The 21416-nt window shown below is 48.2% G+C and overlaps 1 protein-coding gene and 1 pseudogene across 5 annotated transcripts in view; one reads left to right on the top strand and one right to left on the bottom strand.

Moving 5' to 3' along the window:
• The window catches only part of Ppp2r5c (protein phosphatase 2 regulatory subunit B'gamma), a 150882-nt gene extending 130508 nt beyond the window's left edge, over nucleotides 1-20374 (bottom strand). For 2 of the 5 annotated variants that reach the window (XM_052738975.1, XM_052738978.1), the window contains exons 1-3: nucleotides 20254-20374; nucleotides 19615-19680; nucleotides 212-383 (exon numbers count right to left, since the gene is read on the bottom strand). In XM_052738975.1, the coding sequence (XP_052594935.1) occupies nucleotides 212-383; nucleotides 19615-19680; nucleotides 20254-20280 (265 nt within the window). In that variant the 5' untranslated portion in view covers nucleotides 20281-20374. The remainder of the gene's footprint in view (nucleotides 1-211; nucleotides 384-19614; nucleotides 19681-20253) is intronic. The other 3 variants (XM_052738977.1, XM_052738981.1, XM_052738976.1) reach the window with 2 other exon arrangements.
• The window catches only part of LOC128110347 (60S ribosomal protein L19-like), a 93927-nt pseudogene continuing 92789 nt past the window's right edge, over nucleotides 20279-21416 (top strand).

The following is a 21416-nucleotide window of genomic DNA, read 5'->3' as shown; positions in this document are numbered from 1 at the left end:
GTGCAGCTATTAGACTTTTATCCTCAAAGCTCTGGAATTAAAAATATTAGTTCAGTAAAGTTAAGTGGCATCCAATCCAAGGAAAAACTGAACCAGGACAAACAACAAACAAACAAAAACCTGATCCATTAGGAGCCGGCAAGGCTCTGAAATAGCACTCTTCCACCAGTAACAAACTTTCTATTTTGGAAAAAAAAAAAGTAAGAATTACCTTTTAAAGATGGGAGTTTTTGCAGTTCTCTGTTATTGCTGGCGTTAAACCGTGAAGAATTCTGCCGTTTGTCTTTCTTAACAGGGACGACGGGCTGAGGAACTGGGACTTTTATTTTAGTAGATGTCGAAGACTGGACAGCCACGAGGCTATTTTTCCTGCCGGCTATCTGCTTTCAAAATAAAAAGAAATCAGTATGTAAAATAGATTACTTAAAGTGACTGCTAATACAGAAAACACACATGCGTGTGGGGGCAGTGGTCTTTCTTCTCACCCCTGTAACTAGAGCTGCTGGAGGTTGAGGCTTACGTCCCATCCTCAGCAATCCTGGACTGCAAGAGCCACAGTCTCCTAACCTATGTCCCCTGCAGACCTCTGATTTCTTTGTCTTACTCCATAGCTCAGGCTGGTACTGAATGCACTGCAAAACAAGGCTGATTCTTTTGCCTCTGCCTCTTGAGCGCTGAGACTGCAAGTGTAAGCCACCTGCCTGGTTGACTGCTACAGTATTACAACGCGGTAGGCTAGGGAATGACTGCCACAAGAATGGTCACATCCTATAACCTAAGACGTGTGACTATGTCACCTTGCTTGGCAAATGAACCTGGCAGATGTGACTAAGTTCACAGAGAGGGCAAGGATTCTTGACTATCAAGATGGTCAATGTCAGCAGAAAGATCCTCAGGAGGGAGGGAGGATGGTGGAACAAAGGAAAGCAATGAGATAATGGAAGCTCAAGTTCAAGAGTCAAAGAGACCGGAAACTCACTGTGGCTTGGAGACAGAGGAGGGGCTGTGAGCTGAAAGACATCACCTTGCCATGCCTTCCCTTGGGTGCTGTGTCCAATCTCTGCCCTCCAGAACTCTAAGCTGTGAGAGCATGTGCTCCTACACCCACTGAACGAGCAATGGAGAGAGGACAGCTGAACACCTGTGACGGAAGGTTCTCACAAGTTCGCTATTCTGTCTGCTGCATACGCATGTCTTCCCTGAGCCTACAACTATTCATCCCAGCTTTTCTTAGCACCTTGGGCTCCCAACTAACAGGCACATCTCTGATGGTATGACAATCATAAGAGCTAGCCAACCTCCTTGTGGCCAGCTCCAACATGTCCAGGGAGATATTCCTGCAGAACAGAGAAGACTCTGAGGGACACACAGCAGAGCCACTAGAGTCCCTTGTCATCCACACAGGTTCAGTGGATGACTCACCATGGGGATCCTGAGGAGCTCATGTGGACTCTGGGCCTCCAGTCACAGGGATCTCTGTGCATGACCAGCTGACGTGACACACTGTAGTTGCCTGCTACCATTTGGACAACGGTGGAAATGACAGCCACCATCTACAACAGTGAAGGCAAGATGTACACAGCATGCCCGCTGCACCCTGTCTGCCCCCAAACAGTGGCGCTTGTGTCTGCACAGATGCACTCTCAAATGGCCATTAGTGGGGCTGAAGAGACGGCTCACTGGGTGACATGCCTGCTGCTACACATGAGGGTGTCAGTAAAGATTCCCCAGAATCCACGTAAAAGCTGCGTGTGGTATCTGTAACTCGAGTGCTGTTGGGGGAACAGGGTTGGGAATGGTAAATCTAGATCCCTAGAGCTTCCTGGCCAGCTAGCCAATCTGAAATAGTGAGCTATAGGTTCAGTGAGAGACCCTGCCTCAAAACATAAGGTGGAGCCGGGTGGTGGTGGTGCACACCTTTAATCCCAGCACTCGGAGGCAGAGGCAAGTGGATCTCTTGAGTTCGAGGCCAACCTGGTCTACAAAGTGAGTTCCAGGACAGCAAGGACTAAACAGAGAAACCCTGTCTTGAAAAACCAAAAAAAAAAAAAAAGATGGAAAGTGATTACGTAAGACACCCAAAGTCAACCTCTGGCCTCCACACACACATGCAGACAAGTACATCCATACGCATGTGTATATCCTCCCTTTCCATACATATACACACCAAAAGGCCACCAAGCTTCAACCTGAAGATACAAAATTCCTTAGCTCCTTCCTATCACCACACAGGGATATGGAGACTAGTCATATGTGCCTGCTTTGTTTTTAATAAGCTGCCTACGAACACTTGGATAGGCTGTTCCAAAATGAGACTGCCCAGAGCAGCAGCAGCAGTTCTGACCTGAGTGGGGACCAGGTTCTCTCCCCACAGGCTGTGGGTCTGTGGTCAGAATGTACTTTCTTGGACTCTGATCTTGACGTCTCTTAGGATCTAATCTTGATCCCTGGGGTGCTGGTACAGAAGTGACATGGACCTTTAAAGGTGGGGCCTAACAGGAAATCCTATGTCACTGGGGGCTCTTTCTGTTCTTGGATTGAAATGCAGCAAGTTACACACACTCCAGCCATTACCACTGGCCCTCTGTCCTCACCAAAACTGAGCCACCGCCAAAGCTGTGAGCTCAAAAAACATTTTCCTTTATAAGTAGCTATTGTGAGGAACAACTAATAAAAGATCTTTCATTCTTACCATCTGGCACAAAAAGCATGAAAACCCCACCTGTGGGCTGATGAGATCGATCAGTGGGTAAAGGCACCTGCCACCAAGTTTGACAACCCAAGTTTAATCCCTGGGACCCAAATGGTGGAAGGAGAGAACCAACTCCCACACATTGTCTCTGTAACATCCCATGTACACATGTGCACACACATAAATGAATACAGTAACAAAATAAAAAAGAAAGTACCATCTACAACTCACCTCCTCCATGGAGCCCTCCTCCCAAGTTAAAACTTATCAGCTTGGGTTCCTGGGATGCTCCTTCAAAAGCTGGAGAGATGGCTTCCTAGTTAAAAGAACTTGCTACTCTTACACAGGACATGGGTTCGGTTTCCAGCACCCACACTGGGCAGCTCACATAGCCTGGAATTCTAGCTGCAGGGGATCCAATGCCTTTGGCTTCCAAGAGTACGTGCGCGCACACGCACGCACACGCGCGCGCACACACACACACACACACACACTTTAAAATAATATAAATTAAAAGTCCTAGGATTTACTGCACAGCCTCAAGGACACACCCAGAGTGTTCCTTCTTTACACACTAAGCTCCCACGCACGTACTACAGATTGTTATAACCTCCACGTCCCTTCATTGTCTACAATGCCCATTCCAGGACCGTATGTATATACAAGGACCCTGACAAACAACAGGTGAAAAGATGAGGAGAAACAGCTCCGAGGTCGCTTCATATTGCATGGAAATAAGATGTGCATCTTACATAACCAAGTATAAGACTGGGGGTGATCTGGTTAACCCACAAAACAGAATCAAATCAAGTCCAGAGGCAATGTCCCCCTTGCTGAGAAACAAGTTGAGGTAAGGTTTCCAATGTCTGAAGAAATGTGTGTCCTAACCTCACAGACACCAAGCCATCGGCTCCCCTCCCTTGGACCCTGCCAACTCTGCCTCCCTCCAGACCTCTCCAGAGCTTTCACCCACAAGGAGGCAGAGAACTTCCAGAGAGAAAATCTGGCCACTGCTCCATGTTTATCAACTGTGACAGTTTCCTCGTTCCATGGTGGTTCCAGGTCTCCTTCCAGGCCTGGCCCCACCACCTGTGTCCCCTCCTGCAGCTACTCCAGGCCCTCACCTCTGCCATGCTGTTTACCCCCCGTGGTACCTGCACAGCCTTCCCATGGCATGGCATGTTATGAATGACCTGAGCACTTTTGGCCCAGAACATTGTAATTTTACACTCTGTCAACTGTAAGGGGGCACAGCTTTCTCCCTGGAGGACAGGGCCTGTCCGGTCACTTTGCCAGTTTTGTGAGGATCTCAGGAGTTGCCAGCCAGGAAGGGCTTTTCTGAAGAAAGGAGCTCACCTCCATTCCCCACCCTCTGCCATGGCCTTGGTGTGACTTCAGGTCATTCACACCAAGAGGACAGGTACACAGAAGACTGGAAAGGCACAGGTGACATCCAGAGCAGTGAGCAGACCAATAGCCCAGGTGAGAAACTGACCTTATGTGACAGACAACTACAAAAGAGGTGAAACAGTGTGGTGTGGCAGGGATGGGCAGGTCTCCCTTTTTTTTGTTTTTTGTTTTTTGTTTTTTTTGAAACAGGGTTTCTCTGTGGAGCTTTGTGCCTTTCCTGGAACTCGCTTTGGAGAGTTCCTCACAGAGCCCGCCTGCCTCTGACTCCCGAGTGCAGGGATTAAAGGTGTGTGCCACCACTGCCCAGCGCAGGTCTCCCTTTCTAAAGGACACTCCGGCTCTGTGGGCTCTGACCCTGGGAAGGCTTTGTCTTGAAGTATAAACAAGAGATTCAGGGACCGGCTTGGGCAGTAGCTAAGTGTGGAAATCTAAGTGTCAGACACTCTGCAAACTCTCTAGGGCTGGAGGACAAGGCAGGTGTGTAGGACGGGGAGTAGAGAAGAGACCCAGGGAGCTCCTCCCTCTGACTGAGGTAGACAGGTGAACTGAGTGGCAAGCAGCCTGTAAAGCAAAGCAGTAAGTTCAAGTGACTGTGCTGTCTGAGGTCCTATGAGGTGATGACAGTATATTCAGATAAACAGGCCAGTTACCTCTCCCTGCTTCTTCCAGAATGCATTCTATTTTCTTAAGAATAAGACTCAGCAGCTAGATTCTTTTTCTTTCTTTGCTTGTAACTTGGCCATTGGCTATTCATCCTACCCTGCCCATGAGACAAAATCTCACTCAACTTTCTCACTGTGTCCAGATGCTCAGGACAACTCTACTGGACACCACTAGACGCTCTGGAAGTCCACCGGGACTGGTCATGAGATACTGGAAGTCAATAACATCTAAGTTAGTTGCTCAAGACATGGGAATGATCACCTGGCCAAAGAAGACAACGAGGAGGCTGAGCACTAGCGGTGGAAGGGAGTGTGGCCTCAGAGAAGGTGTCCTTCCCAACAGATGGACAGCTGCAATGGCTAACAGCAGCAGCACAGCAGTCATGCTGGGTGAGACTGGTCTCCTTTAGCAGCATGGGAGAAGAAGCTAACTAGAGCTAAGATGAAGCAGGGGACCATGAGTGCCAGCAACATCATGTCAATATCTGGCTGGAGAGTAAGGAGAAAGAGCACAGGAGGCAGGAGCAGCTCTTTCCGGTGTGGAAAGGCTGTCCTGGTGCTTGGTAGAACAGGGACCACAGGAAGGGAACCACAGCTGAGAGAACAGCGGGGCTGGGCCTAGGCCTGGGTCTGTAGAAGGGGAGAGAGGATGGACTGAGGCATGGACGCCAATCAGACTATGTGTGTACATGTGGGTAAATAGTATAAGGTCTGTCAAGAGTCACTTGTAAAGGGAGATGAAGCAAGAATCAAGGTCTAAGGAGACGGGTGAGGTCAAAAGGGTCACCACAGAAAAGACAAAAGTTAGGAGCCTGGAGAAATGGAGTGGCTCTAGACAGGTATTCCTCCTTAGAGGCCAACCCACCTCACTCACAGTCAGTCTTGGAACAAGCACTGCCATGACAGAATTGGCCATGAAGACCCCACCCAGATACCCCATTCTTCTGTCGTAGTTTCCTAACAGTCCCTATGTGGGTACTGAGAATAAAACAACTGTGACCTTTCCTGGTGGGACTCATAAGTGAGAGGTTCAGACTGTGGGTGAACTTATGTCCTGCAGCACTAGTGTAACCAGGCTTCTGCCACACTTGGTCACACACCCCCCACTCCCGGGTGATGCCAACACTGCCTTGATTCTCCTTCCCTGAACTCTCCACTGTGCAATTCTGCCTTCTAGCACCTTCCAAAGCTCTCCCTTCCTGCAGCTTTATGATAAACTGTACAAACTGCTGCCACTCAAGTGCCAGAGATAACTTATTATCACGTGACACACACTTTAAGAAGTACTTTTTGCCTCCCCCAAAGGGCCAGCCTGAAACTGGTCAACTTTTCAGTCTAACCACCAGCCCAGCAGAGACAAAATGGAAAGAGTTAAGAAGCGATAGGGCTGCAATCTGCAACCCAGACTGTCGGAGTGGGGTGGGAAGCACAGAGGGTGGCCGCTGCATCAGCAGGTAAGTTCTGCTGTTGGTGTTGTGCTGTGCACTGTAGGACATTTACAGCATCCTGGCTTTGCTCCCTGGAAGCAAGCAGCCCTGACCTGGGTTGAGACAAGAGTGTTACCAGCATTACTGAATGTCCCCTGGGTGGGGTAGCAGAGCAAAATCACCCTTGGTTGAGAATCACATCTTTCAAAAATATATGACTAATTTGATTTTATTAACAGCTAGATTGTAAGGGGAAAGAGAAAAGGAAACCACAGGAGCAGGAGAAAGTTGGATGTGTTAATAACCAAGTAGAGCCAGGAGCTTATCTCACCTGAACTAAAGCTAAGCACAAACAGTAACCTGGGCTCGTGTTCACTGCACTTTTTCAAGGGGTACTGACAGTGGTTTAGTTCTGCTTAAGAGTCTCCAAGCACAGGAAACATGCAAAAATTGGCAAATAGGATTACATCAAATAAAGTTTCTACACAGCAAAGGAACCAACCAACAGAGTGAAGAGACAGCCCTCAAAAAGAGAGGAAATATCTGCCAGTCAGTCATCTGATAGAGGGTAATATCCAGAATGCATATGGAATCAAAACGAAACAAAACAAAAGCAGGTAATCCAATTAAGAATGGGCAAGCGATCTGAATAAATTCATCTCAAAAGAAATACAAATGGCCAGTAAGTATGTGAAATTACTTGGCATCATTAACAAGCTGGGGCCTCACCTCAGAATTGTGAACACACACACACACACACACACACACACACACACACACACACAGAGCTAATGAGGATGTGGAGGAAAAGGAACCTGCACACTGCTGGTGGGATGTAAGTTAGCACTATTATGCAGAACAAAACTGTGGTTCCTCACTAGCCTAAAAATAGCTCCACCATATGATTCAGCTATCTCACTTCTGGTTCTATGTCCAGAGGGAATCAAGCAAGCACAGCACACAGTTACCTGCACACTCAGGTTCCTGCACCACTATTGACAACACCACGATATAGAATCTGCCTAGGTGCCCATCAACAGATGAGCGGATGCACAATGGAGTATTATTCAGCCATAAATAAGAATAAAATCCTATCATTTACAGCAACAAGGAGGGAGCTGGAGGACACTATGTTCTGTGAAATAAGCCAGACATAGCTAAGCACTGCATGGTCTCTGTCATATGTGGAAGTTAAAAATGAAGTTGGCCTGAATATAGAAGAGGGAGTAGCAGAAGTGGAGGAAGGGAAGCCAGATATGCTCACCACACACTGACACTGTATGCAAATATTGTGATTAGGGGCTGAACCCCATTAATATGCTCTATTTATGCATGTTAGTACAAAAGAGTCCTTATTGCAAAACACACATTTGGCTCCGATGAGCCCCAGACAATCTGAGAAGAGGAAGGAGGGAGCCAGATGAGCAGGCTGGCAGCACTCCGATGATGTCACAGCCAGGTGACAGGGCTCTGGGAGTCATCAAACTTTCCTCACTTCTGTGTATATGAAAACAATTCATAACAAAAATTTAGAAAAATCTCTCTGGTTTAATCCCACTACTTCTAGATGAGACTAGAGTTTAACACCCCTCTTTCCCTCATTGTACTCTGAACCTTGGTGCTGATATTCAACCCTTACTTAAGGCATGCCGGGCTACCCCGATTCTCAGATGTCCCCTGACCTGGTGCTGTGTCAGTGCCTGCCCCCATATGTGAAATGCCCTGTCTTCCCATCCCCTTTCCAGCCCTAAGCCAAGCTTTTCAGATACTGAGCTTGGGGACTGGCTCAGGAATAAGTTCTCTCTACTCCTCACTCACACCGCCTCGTCGTCCTCGTCGGCACACCCTGGCACTCGTAGGTGTCTCCCTTCACAGATGACATCTTGTATCACCTGTCCACAGAGACGATCAGCCTGTACAGAGCATCAGGACCATGTCTCACCCTGCTTCCATCTGTCATCACTCCACTTGCTGCTTCTCCTCGACTGGATCACAGACTCAACTCCTGTGTCCACCCTGCATACAACTGCTCGTACACACATGCTGCAAGTATGTGATCTGACATACCGTAGGTCAGACAGAACTAACAGTCAAGACTACTGTGTGGACAAAGAATATAGGCAGACAATGGACAGAGCTGGGGCAGCTGGACAGACACATGCGAAAGAACGAAGATGGGTCTTCAGCCCATAGCATATGTAAAAACTAGTTCAAATGACATCAAAGACCCAAAGACAGTAAGTAAAAGCATAAAACTCGTACAGGCACACAGAGGGACATCCTCATGCCCTCAGATTGGACAGCAAGTTGTCAACTACAATGAAAACAGAACAAAAAATCCCAGACAAATTGGATTTCATTAAAAACACATATTTTTGAGCCGGGCGGTGGTGGCGCACGCCTTTAATCCCAGCACTCAGGAGGCAGAGGCAGGTGGATCTCTGTGAGTTCAAGGCCAGCTTGGTCTACAAAGTGAGTTCCAGGATAGCCAGGACTGTTACACTGTTACACAGAGAAACCTTGTCTCGAAAAACCAAACCAAACCAAACCAAAACAAAAACAAAAAACATATTTTGATAATGCCATAAAAGGCATTATGATAATGTCCATAAAAGGCATTATCAAAAAAGTAAAGGGCGCCGGGCGGTGGTGGCACACGCCTTTAATCCCAGCACTCGGGAGGCAGAGCCAGGCGGATCTCTGTGAGTTCGAGGCCAGCCTGGGCTACCAAGTGAGTTCCAGGAGAGGCGCAAAGCTACACAGAGAAACCCCGTCTCGAAAAACCAAAAAAAAAAAAAAAAAGTAAAGGGCAACTAACAAAGACAAAGTATTTGTGAATTACGTACATGACAACAGCCTAGTAGCCAGAATACAAAAATCTCCCAATAACTCAAAAGGAAAACAACAGGGTTAAAAAATAACAAAGGTCTTAAATGAACATTTCTCCAGAGAAGACATGTGACTGGCCAACAGGTACACGGAAAGGTGTTCAACATCACCAGCTACCGGTGCCAGCACAGGCAGGAGTCTGGAACACACGGAAAACAGCAACAGCTGGCCAGGACGTGGGGGAGTGGAAGCTCCTCAGTAAGTTCAACACACACTTACCAGACGACCTAGCAACCCTACTTCCTGGAAGACAGCCACAGGGACTCACACAGGCACACAGAGAGAAGAGTGCTCACACATGGTCACACAAGTCCTGCCCACAACAGAAGGTGGAGGCTAGCTGGGCATCCTCAGCTAATGCAATGAAGCATGTTAGAGCCTTAGGATGGAGTGTGGTCCAGGCATAAGAGGAATGGCATGGATCTGAAGACAAGACGAATCCACAGAGAGCAGACTGGTGGCTGCCCAGCTTTGGGGAGTGGCTGCTTGGTGGCTGTGGGCTTCGTGGACCTCAAGCTGAGGAAATGTTCTGGGAGGAGGTGCTGTTGCTGCTGCCCTGCCCTCTGGAATCCTTGACCCTTCCAGGCTGGCTGCACAAACAGCTGTGGTTCAGGGAGTGCCTGCGTGGCTTATCACTGGTGTGGGCTGGACAGTGAGTGACAAGCAGCAAGAGCTTCTACAGGTCAGGAGCTCACTCATGAAATAAAAACAAGACCAGTCTCAAAACTGACCTTTGTCAAGGAGTGTGTGCTGTTTGCTGCCTGGCTGGAGAAGTTCTTGTAGATTTGGTTCTTCCCTCTGGCCACTGCCCTGGATCAGAGACCACGGTTTGCTTTCATCTACTTGTTCAGCCTCGTGAGAGGCCCCGAAATCGCCCTTAGCCTCCTTGCATTTGACACCGTCCCAAACACACTGCTGCTTATCAAATCCAAATCAAGATAGCTGACCTTCCCCACTGGAGTTCTGAGTACAAACTATGGCCACCACCGGTCTGTGGACTGCATCTCTGGGGAACCCCGGGCAGCTTCAGGATGACCTAAGGTAGCTTGAGGCCCAGAGTAGCGGTCTTCCTGATCTTCATAGGGCCCAAGAGCTACGACTCTGGAACCATCAAGGGGAAACTCTTGAGTGGAGGGAAAGCAGGACTGTCCACCCCCTTCTGTTCACTGCCATAGAGAAACAATATCGGTATCAAGAAAGGGTGACAATTTCTAACAGGAGACATCTAAAATCTAACTGTCACTTTCATTTCCACAAGCATCCTCCTAAATGTGGAGTGAAATAAATCCGGGCAACAGACAACATGGGGTGCTTGTTAGTCTCCATATTCAAAATTATTCATTCAACCAGAAAAACAAACAACTGACTTGACAAAACCTCACTCCTAAACATCTTACCATATAAGGGGCTACATGGAATAAACAGCGCGTTTCCTTCACTGAGACTCTGCAGTTCTAAAAATTCTAAAATGTACGCAACTACACGTGCCACTGAGTAGGGTCAAGCCATTGGGACCCCGAGAGGTTCAAGATGGTGAATGGAGTCAAACACAAAGGATGCCTTTGCACTGAGCTAACCAGAGCTGGTTGCAGATGAGGGTCCAAGGATGGTGGCATAACCAACCCCTCTCACTTTCTCTAAGTGTTGCCAGGTGCTTGGACTTGCCCCTCACCCCCCAGAGCCAGAAAGGCATGCTCCTAAGCTACACTGCCCTAGCTCACCTGCTTTGTGAGATAGTTCTGTTGAGAGGTATCACCTATTTGCCCACCATTGTCTAAGGCTGCTCTCTCCTATAAAAGCACAGTAAGAGTCTGGGACAAACCATAGAGTATTTCAGGCCTAGGACAGTTATATCTGGCCCTTCACAGAAAGGTTTTTGGTTTTTTTTTTCTAGGCCAACATTTCCTGCTGAGAGGTGGAAACAGAGAGGAAGGAGGGTTTTCTGATCAGTGCTGACCATGGATTTGAGCCTAGAGAATCTGCCAGGCCCGTTCCCAGTGGGTAAGGAAGGAATTACAGAGCTGTGGCCTCTAGTAGCAAGAATACTGAGGAGTGTGTGTCATAGGTGCCCCCATGGAAAGAGTTCTCCACAGATGCATCTTCAGCCAGGAAGCTAAGAGGAGGGGATGGGATCTGGCTCCAGGGATCCCCAGAGGTGGGGAACGTGGAACCTGTTACAGTGGAAAGCAGGAGAGAGAAGATTAATTTTTCACCCCATGTTGTACATAGGTACCTTCTACTGTACCATCTCTTCAGAATATGAAAGAACTGGTGTTCATGAAAGAAAACCATACCCTCCAGAGAAACCTAACAGTCTAGGAAACTGAGGCTGTTGACGAAGGTCCTGGTCCCTCCCAGTAAAGCCCCGAGCCAGCTCCACTGAGGCCTCAAAAGCAAGTGGTCTGTGATAAGCCACCAAGTCCAGAGTCCCAGGCGGCTGTACTGGCGTCACATCCCTGTGTATGAATGGAGAGATCACGTTCATGCTGTGTCTTCCCAGCCACAGCAGCTCAGCAGCCAGGTCCAGCTCTGCAAACCCTGCAGTCATCCGCTCTCATTTTCTTGTTCCAAATGCCCCAACACCTGCCTATCACCCTTGGGATGAAGGTCTCAACTTGAATGTCAACTCCTTGGTAAGACTGTCCCTGACCACCTAAAGCAAGCTGAGTGTGTAGTGAGGATGATATACTTCTGTACTATTTTAATAAAAAAGTGTTTTTCCAGTGCTGAGAGTTAAGCCCAGGGTTTAGTGCACAGGAGACATGCAGGCACTCCACACTGAGCATCCCAGCCCCTGTATCATTTTATTTTTTAACCATGGATGTTTTGACCTAAAAAATAGAGACCTATAAGAAACTGTCTACAAGAATGACTGTGATACTGTGTGACCTCTCTTGGGTCTCTTCAAGGTCCAAGGAAAATGGAGTCTTTCTTATGTGTAGATCTGGGGCAGGCCTGTCATGGACCAAGAGGTAACTGTGCTCCTTCCCATCTCACCAAGACACTCTCCTTTGTGTTCCCTTCTTTTCTCCACTTTTACCTATTTCTTCTCTTGCGATTTATCTTTTCTTCATCTAAATTTTTAATCTGAAACTTGATAATCTGTATTACTGGAGAGAACTAATGAAGTGAAATTAAATTACATTCACTCGCCGGGCGGTGGTGGCGCACGCCTTTAATCCCAGCACTCGGGAGGCAGAGTCAGGTGGATCTCTGTGAGTTCGAGGCCAGCCTGGTCTCCAAAGCGAGTACCAGGAAAGGCGCAAAGCTACACAGAGAAACCCTGTCTCGAAAAACCAAAAAAAAAAAAAAAAAAAATTTACATTCACTCACATAGAAGGAGTTGTGTAAAATACTATCTGGCTACAAGTCAACTCTGCCCCACAGGACTCTCTCAGGTACTGGACATACTCTACGTCTGGTGACTACTAGCTAGATGTGGCTACTGAGCACTTGAAATGTGGCTAATGCACCAAGGAACTTGATTTTAAGTTTAATTTTCATTACAGGCTGAAATGAAATCACTTGATGTGGCCAACTTCTGAGCTCCTCCTTGGACAAAACTAGCATTTGTCAGCACTAACACCTGTAGGCGGTGTAGAGTGGGAAAGCTGATCTATGACTCTAACTTTTCTTAACAGAAAATACAAAAAGATAAAGGAAAGTTCAGTGCATCCTCAAGCTAAGGCATTTATTCTTCCTGGAATTTAAATTCTAGGCTTGTTCTCCGACTCCCCCAGGTGGAGAAACAAGGACGCTGTGGACAGGGAAGCGGCCCTTCTCAGAGAGGCTGTTCTCAAACCTCCAAAGTGGGGGGATCAGACAGTGGTGCCCAGTCTGGCCTCAGGAGGACCCCTCTGCTGTGGAAACATTCCTGGGTAGTTTCTTCCAAGATGGATAGGCTCTTCCCCTCACTGAAACTTTCAGAGTTGTCCCTCAAGAAGACATCCTGTGACCCATGTCAGTGGCTGGGCAGTCAGCGCAAGGACAGGGAGACACCTGCTGTGTTGTGCTTCCCCTGCAGCCTGCAGCCGCTGTGCCTCCACGGTTAGGTTACTTCTCTCACTTCTACCCTACCTCTGTCTCAGGGACCTGGTCCTGTCTGCTTAGGTGCTGAAAATACCTGGTGTCCTTACCCAAAGCTGCACCTGGCTCTTTCTAGGAGATGGGCCCCAGCTAGGCCCCTCCATTCAACACCATCAAAGTGGAACTGGCTAGAAACTCCCAATCACTGACTGTCCAGAGGCAACCAGGTCATGCGTCACAACACAGAGTCAATGCGTAAGTTCTTAACAGGTCAGAAGTGTATTAGTCTTTTTATCCTTCCCAATCCTCAACACCATGCTCATTCCTACATGACCAACGATACCTAGGCCAGAAAGCCATCATCCATCCACCCATCTACCCATCCCCTATCTGTGAAGTGTACTATCTTGTAAAATACAGTAAGAATATTCTACCAAGAAAAAGTCCCCAAATAAATGTAATCAGGAACTAGAAACACATTTCAGTGGAAATTCCATTCTGAAATGCTTGAAAGTAAAACAGACTCTATACATAGATATAGATAGATTCACCACTGACCTTTTTTAGTAAGCTGTAAAACAATTATTCTTTTTTTAAAGCAACTTTCTATTGCTTAAAACTTTCACAAACATCAGAAAAAGTCCTATGTCTCAGGTGTGGTGGTGGCACATGCCTATAATCTCAACATCTGAGTGGCTGAGGTAAGAGGCTAGCCTGGGCTACATAGTAAGACCCTGTCTCAGATATAAAGATAAATAAAAAGTCCTGTCAATCATCTGAGCTAGTATTATGTTATTTACTTAAAATAAATAATATTGAATGAAAAGTCTGCATTGACATTCCTTTGGGGATCAAAATAACAAAATAAATAATAATTAAAAGTTATATACAGTCAGGCAGTGGTGGCGCACGCCTTTAATCCCAGCACTCGGGAGGCAGAGGCAGGCGGATCTCTGTGAGTTGGAGGCCAACCTGGCCTACAGAGTGAGTTCCAGGACAGGCACCAAAGCTATACAGAGAAACCCTGTCTCGGGGAAAAAAAAAAAGAAAGAAAGAAAGGAAAGGAAGAAAGAAGGAAGGAAGGAAGGGAGAAAACAAGGAAAGAAAGAAAGAAAGAGTTATTCATAATTTACAGTAATGGAGAAGTAAGGCCGACCTGAAGGTCTCCTATGTCCGGCACTATTTATTTAGGGGCCGAGGACCAACCACAAGGCCTGTGCATTTCTGGGCAAGGGCTCCACGCCTGGGCTAAATCCCCAACCTCCTCAGCACTTTAAAATCCAACAACCAAAGACTTCTCGACTGCTGGTCCTAATGAACACATGGAGAGTACAAAGACAATCACAGGGCATGTTAAGCAGCTGCCCTCAAGGGCCTCATCCCGTAAGGGATGCGAGCCACAAGGAGGCAAGGTGGCTTAAGGCAGTATAGTACACCTAAGTGACAGCAAATTACTACCAAGTTTAAAAGACGAGATCTGGTCCAAGAAAAGAAAACCTTCCTCTTAACTGAACAGACAGCTGAGTTAAGAGCACCTGTCATCCTTGGAGACCTGGGTTTCATTGCCAGCTCCTACCTGGCAGCTCACAACCACCAGCAATTCCTCTCTTGTCCTCTATAGGCACTAGGCACACACAGTACACACATACAAATGCGGGCAAAACACTCATGCACATAAATAAAAATAAACCTTAAAAAAAAATCAAACCTCTTGAATTTCAGAATAGATGAATGTGATTTGGTGCTAAAAAAATTTGAAGGCTTCCATCATTTTTTTGGAAGACAGTAAGATAGGGATTCTTTTTTGAATTCTCTTCTTTCTTATCTTGTGTGCATGCGCCCCAAGAGGTCAGAGGACAAGTTGCCTGAGTCGGTTCTCTTCAACCACGTGGGTCCCAGGGGCTAAAGGTTGTTAGGTTGGGCAGTAGAAACCTTAACCCACTGAGCCATCCTGCCAGTCCTCAGAAAGGTATTCTGAAACAGTTGTCCTTAAAGCATGTCTGGAGCTCCTACCTAGGGATCCTTTAGATGCTTCAAGGGATCCAGGAAGTCAAACTGTCCTCACAGTAACTTAGACATGGCTTCATGAATTCTTTGAAGTCTGATGTTGTGAACATTTTTGTGAGCTATGCATGTGCTAACTGAATGTAGAGCCAGGCAGCTAAAGAGATCTGCAAAAACCTAGAGCAGTGCCCCTCTTTTCAGGGAACTTTTTAAAGTTATTTTCACACAAATGCTATTTTTGTTAACATGTAATGAGTATTATTGCTATTATTAGCTGAACTGATGAATACTTAAAATTTTTTCAGTTTAATTTCTAATATGAAAAATATGGGTAGATAGCTGTAACCCACCTACATAAAAGCTGTCTGGGATCCCAATGCCTTTGAGGAGTATAAAGGGCCCTTCCTTTTTGTCTGAGCACTGCTGGTCCACATGGAAGCATACCCAGGAGAGAGCACCAGACACACTCTGGAGGTAAATATGCACACTCTGTAGAGCCTTTTTTCAGTTCAGTGGCTCGGCAGGGGCCACTCCGTCCTCTGGAGACATTCAGCAATGCCTGCCACTTTAGTGGGCAAGGCCAAGGAAAACTAGACACAGCCCCAGAAGAGCCTCTAACAAAACTCCTGGCTTGACATGGCCAGGGCAGAGACTAAGCACTAGCAGTCCGTGGGGCCCCAGGGCTCCCACCTATCAGCTTACATGTAGATGGAGTGGGAGCTGGAGGAAAGGGTACCTTCAGGAAGAACCAGCTTCCGAGGCCCCAAAGGCAGTCAACCCAGAGAAGCCATTTCCTAACAGCTCCCAAGCTCTCTCATTTGAGGCTGCACCTGAGCACTGGGCAAGGGCCTTAGGCCTAAGAAGGGCCAACCAAGGTAAGACTGAAGTCAACCTATGGATGGAGGCTTTGGCCCTTCCAGAGGGCATCAGGTAAGTCACCACATGGCTCTTTCCAAACCACTCTCATAGTCCTCTTCCAGTTTACTCAAGAAATATACCTGATCCAGAGACAGTGAGCAGAAAGCCCCAAGTTAATTGTAAAGGATACTTTATGTTTATGTAGCTTTTATGTTTACTTTCATGTTTACATGTAATCGTTGTTATTAGATTACTAATTTGTATAAATTTTAGTTTTAATTTATAGAAAACATTATTTACCAGCCAGTACAATGTGACCCTTGACAAGCCTCGGTCTTCTTCTCCCTTGCTCCAGGATGCCAGTGGGTAGTGGCAATAGAATGCAAAGGGACACAAGAGTTATAAAGGTAAATGGTGTCAAAGTGAGATAGCAAGTCGGAGGGAGGATTGCTCAGGTTTCTCTCCAAGCACTGGATGTTACATAAGAGTTGCTGGAGAGACTTTCAAACAAAACTAAACTGAGCCAGGCAGACAAAATATACAGACAGAGAACAAGACTCAAAACACCTTTAATGTGCTGAAAACAAATCACTTTATGAAAATCTTGAACACAATGTAAAACGTCAACTTTGGACAAAGTACACAGACTTTAAAAACACAACAAGACAATACAGCAACACCATCCAATGGCCTGACCCTGCAAAATGAATGTCCGATTCCGGAATAATTTAAGATTTTAAGTATTCATAAAAATGTGCCTAGTCATGGTCCTCTTTATCATGATCCTCTACATCTGAACGCTAATTTGTTCTCTCTGTCGACCTCCACAACATTTTCCAACTTCAAGTGGCCCATGGATCAGCTGTGGCCTGTCAGTTAAAGATACGATACAAACTAAACCTGTATCTAGCACTGGACAGAAATGTTTACTTCCAGGACACATGGGAATAAGCAACAAGTCAAACTTTAACATCCTATTTGGCAGAGAAGAAAAGGAAAGAGAGATGTACTAGCGTGTCGTTGAAGAAATTTCCAGAACAAGAACTGCTCAGCAGCAATAACCACCTTTAACAGTATTGGTCACTATACTAACAGATCTATCCTGCTATACATCTTACAGGGCAAAATTTCTTAGGAAAAGTAGGGCCTAATCTGTCCCACATGGTTAAAAACGCCCCCTTTCCCCAATTTTTAGCTAAGTTGTCTTAGAGGTGAGAAAATATGTTGCCCAAGGTGAGTGAGTGCATCACTTGTGGTAAGCAGGAATCATCACTTTTGCTAACTCCCAGCCTGGAATATCTCCCTGCGTCTCATGATGTCTTTCACTCTAGTACTTTTCCTTCCTTATGAAAAAGCCCATGTTCTAGCCAAAAAGTGTTTTGCGATATAAACCGCTTGATGCCTTGTCTCCCATGAGGCTAGGGGACCGCCAGCCAAACGTCTGTTGTAAGGACTCTCCACATACTTGACATGGTGTATTAAGTCAGGCACAGGCTAACTTCTAGGATCTCTGCTGGGGTTATTCCCTAAGCCTCTGGCGGCTCATCCGTGGCTGGGCACCTGCCCTGTTCACCTCTCCAGGCCGTGAAGCCTGAGTGCGTTAACTGTCCAGGCTCTGAGCCACCTTTGTGGGGCAATGAGAGAAACTGCTGCTTGTGAAGGAGATATGGTGTTAGAAGGGCTCAAGGAGCCACATGGGAACACCAAACCTATTTTAACTGTTAGGTTAAAATATCCAAATTCAAAGCAACGGGAGAAGAAAGTGTGTGCAGTAATGACTTAGTTCACTTGCTGAGTCAATCACTCTGGCATAAGTGGGTGGGACTAGAAGAGAAGAACTGAGCTGAAGGCTGAGGGGAGGAAAACAGTGATCAGAAAGCAGGAGTCAATCCAGAGTTCACAGGAACTAAAGCGCCTTGATTTGTATTCCTGCAAAATAATGTACGCAGGCATCTGCCAAGGGTCATGCTTAGTAGGCCATGCTGCCTCGAGCCTCCTTCTGAGGAAGGAGTGAAGTGCCCAACATTTCAGTGTTTTTCAGTGGTCATTTCAAGCTTTGTGGCTCCAGTTCTTAGACAGTAGCACTAGAAAAGATACAAAAAGACAACTGGGGCATCACACTGGACATGGCAGGCCACACTCAAGAGCCCTACACAGCTCCCAGCAAAACCCCCAATGGACTTCACAGATACTTTCTTACACAGCAGTGGCATGGGCATTTCTGAACGGGGATGGGTTTTTCAGGTCAAAATTCAACACTATCTATCCTATCCTTATAGCAAGGTTCTTTCTCCTAACACAGGGAGAAATGAAACACACATACAACTATTTCTCTGTGACTCCCAAGAATAACGGGATACAAGTATGTTTGAGCAAGGAAGGTTTGGAGAACAGTAAGAAGTCTCAGCAGTTCTAACTATAAGGCAACAAACGAAGCACACAGCATATACCCCTGCAAAGCATATACCCCTGCAAAGCAACTACATTTCATGTAAAAATTGCTGAAGCGCTGGTTCTGGAAGGCAGTCAAACAAAAGCGTTGCCACAGGAAAACGTCATGGTCTGCTGTACAGAAAGGGCAGGCAAAGACTGGCACAGACAATCCTAACTACTGGTATTTCAGGAACCTTTTGGATTGCTGCTTTCACTCTAGGGAGGGAAACAGATTTGCTGGGATGAACCACCTGCTGCAGAGGAGGGAGGCTTAGAACACACCAAATGAGAGGGGCAAGACAACCTGGAATTAAAATAACCCTGCAGATTATCGGCAGTCAACTGCGTTTTCCAGGCAGAACCGAACTCATTCTAACGAGGCCTGCAGGAAGGAGAGGCCTACCATTCACAAATTTAAAATGTCTGTGGTAAGATCTCGAAGATCCAGCTCTGGAGAAGGAAGAGTAGTGAGCAGCTTTAAAGACTGAGCCAATAGAGCTCTGGGATCCTCGGCCTTGGACGCTCTAGTTCCAAGACAATGAGATACAAGAGAGGGCAAAACAAAGTGGCTGCCCTGCAAATGCCCCAAGGTACAACTCTACTAACGAACACAGATTCTACCAAACGACCCAAGGGGGCATTCCAGCTATTCCCGAAATAAGCCAAAGCCAGGAAGCAAGAAAAGTCAGAACTCAACAATGAGGATAGGGGATGGGAGAGAAAAGAAATAGAAGACTGGAAAAAAAGTACCCAAATTAGAGATGTCCAAAAACGCCAACACGTAGCTGAAAAGGCCACAAGGGAACAGGCATCAGCAGGGGAAGCTTGCCCAGGACACCAGCTGAAGAGACTGCACCAAGGAAAGCAAGGACCCTGGGAGAGTCACTGAGAAAGACACCTGACAATCTGAAAAGGGAGGAACGGCTGACCCTAAAGCTACAAGGAATATGAAATCGAGCTAGGGGCTCAATTTAAGACCAGTTCACATGGGAGGGCTTGCTAGGTTAGAGGCTGCAAAATTATTTTTAAAATGTCACCTTCACGGTGTGCACTTCAACCAAAGTGGGAAAAAAATAAGTAACTCATACGAAAACACTTCAAAAAGTCTCCTACAGGGACACATTTTATGAGACTTTGGTTTTTATTACCCTCTGTGTTAGACCCTAGATTAAAAGCTGCTCAAGAAAAACCATGAGTATGTGACAGCAGTTACCTCTGGTTCTGCTGTGTCTTGTCCTTCTTTTGAACCTTTTCCACTTTTCACCGGTTTTGGTGGTTCCTGGGAAGCATCATCCAAAAAAAAAAAAAAAAAATCAATTAGTGTTCTCAATATTTGGACCACTAAGCATGGGCTCAAATGCCGTTTCCAAATTGATTCATGTCACTGAGAGCTTCTGGTGGCTTTAAAATGCCAGCAGCAAACTACATCATATGGAGTACAGACACAGTACCAGAAGCCTTCCAATTCCGTTTCTCTTCGTGTTCTTCGTCTGCGTTGGGGGGGTGAAAACTCCAGGCAGGGACAGATAAACCCAATCTCAGGCAGTGCCCTCGGCCCATCCCTTTCTTCCCTCCCACCCTTAAACCTCACGAGTGAGGGTTTCTGGGGCGAGTCTGGAACGCTCCAGCACCCCAGCCCCCGCCACGCAGAGCCCTGCACGGAGCATCCGCCGCCACCCAGAGCGACCGCGGCACCTCAGCGCCACCTCAGAGCTTCGGCGGCCTCCCCAGCTCCGTGCAATCCTGTCAGCGCCCTGGGCCCGCCCGCGAGCCAGGACGACCTGCCGCCCCGCCCCCACCCGCCGACGCGGGGACCCCCGACCCGGTCCCGGAGCCCCCCGCCCCGACTCACTTTCTCCTTCTTGTTTTTATTCGGCATGGCTGGTGCGGGCCGCCGCCGCCGCCGCCGCCCCTGCCGCCGCCCGCCGCCACCGCCGCCGCAGCAGCAGAAGCGCCCCCGGCCCAGCCGTCGCGCCGCCCCGGCCGCCGCCGCCGCCGCTGCAGCCGCCGCCCGGGGACTGAGTCGCTCGTCCGCTCTCGCTTCCCCTTTTCCAGGCTCCCAGAGGCTGCGGCAGCCGCGGCGGCGGCGGCGGCGGCAGCGGCGGCGGCGTCTCTCCGCCCCTCTCCCGGCAGGCCCCGCCCCCGCGTCAGGCCCCGCCCCCGCGCCGGTCCCACGCCGCCCTCTCCCCGCCCCGCCGCCCTCAACGGCGCCACTCCATTGGCCGATACGGCCTCACGTGCCCTAACGCTCCGCAGCGTCGCCCCGCCCACTGCGCGGCCTGTCCCCACCCCCTCGATGCCAATCGGCTCCTGTGCGGCCGAGTTGCCCAGGTCTGAAGGGTTTGAAGGGGCCAGCAGGAAGCGAGCTATTGAGGAGAGGGGGGCGTGTGGGTACGACAGAGGTGATAAAGTCGCAGCCGCTGAGCCGGGGCGGGACAGAGAGCACAGGACAGTGAGAAGCGGAAGTGAACATGTGAAACGTATGGCAACTATTCTGCAGCCGTCCAGTCACGAAAAGCGCTGTCCCGTAAGCCAGGTTGCGGCGACGTTTCTGCAGATGAGGCTCGGGACCGCGCGAGCGGCGGTTTCCTTTGGCCATTAGGCCCCGCCCACGAGGGCAATGCCGCCCGCTCTGGGGTAGACTCCGCCCACCGCATGCCTCGGGGGCGGGATTCATTGAGGTCCCGCCTACAGACCCTACTCCTCTCTTTTCGTCCCCGCCCACGCATGCAAAGGCGCTCTCCCCAGAGCAGGCTCCACCCACCGCGGTCCAAGTGTTGAATCCACCGAGTTCCCCATAACCCCACGTGCCCCCATGCCGAGGTTCATGCAAGATCAACCTACAAGACAACCCCCGCCTCCCCAGCGTAGGCACGGCCTACCTTACGTCTTGGGGATTGGGTCCACCGAGGCAGCGCCCATTTGCTGCGCGCTCGAAGGCATCTATACCTGTACGCCCCGCCCATCGGCCCGGCCCACCAGAGTTGGCGAGTTAAGACCAGGGCAGGCTGTCTC

This window comes from Peromyscus californicus, unplaced genomic scaffold, assembly GCF_007827085.1.
Source record: "Peromyscus californicus insignis strain IS unplaced genomic scaffold, ASM782708v3 Scaffold_15__1_contigs__length_86483966, whole genome shotgun sequence".
Taxonomy (NCBI): Eukaryota; Metazoa; Chordata; class Mammalia; order Rodentia; family Cricetidae; genus Peromyscus; species Peromyscus californicus.
This window is presented reverse-complemented; position numbering and strand designations above follow the sequence as displayed.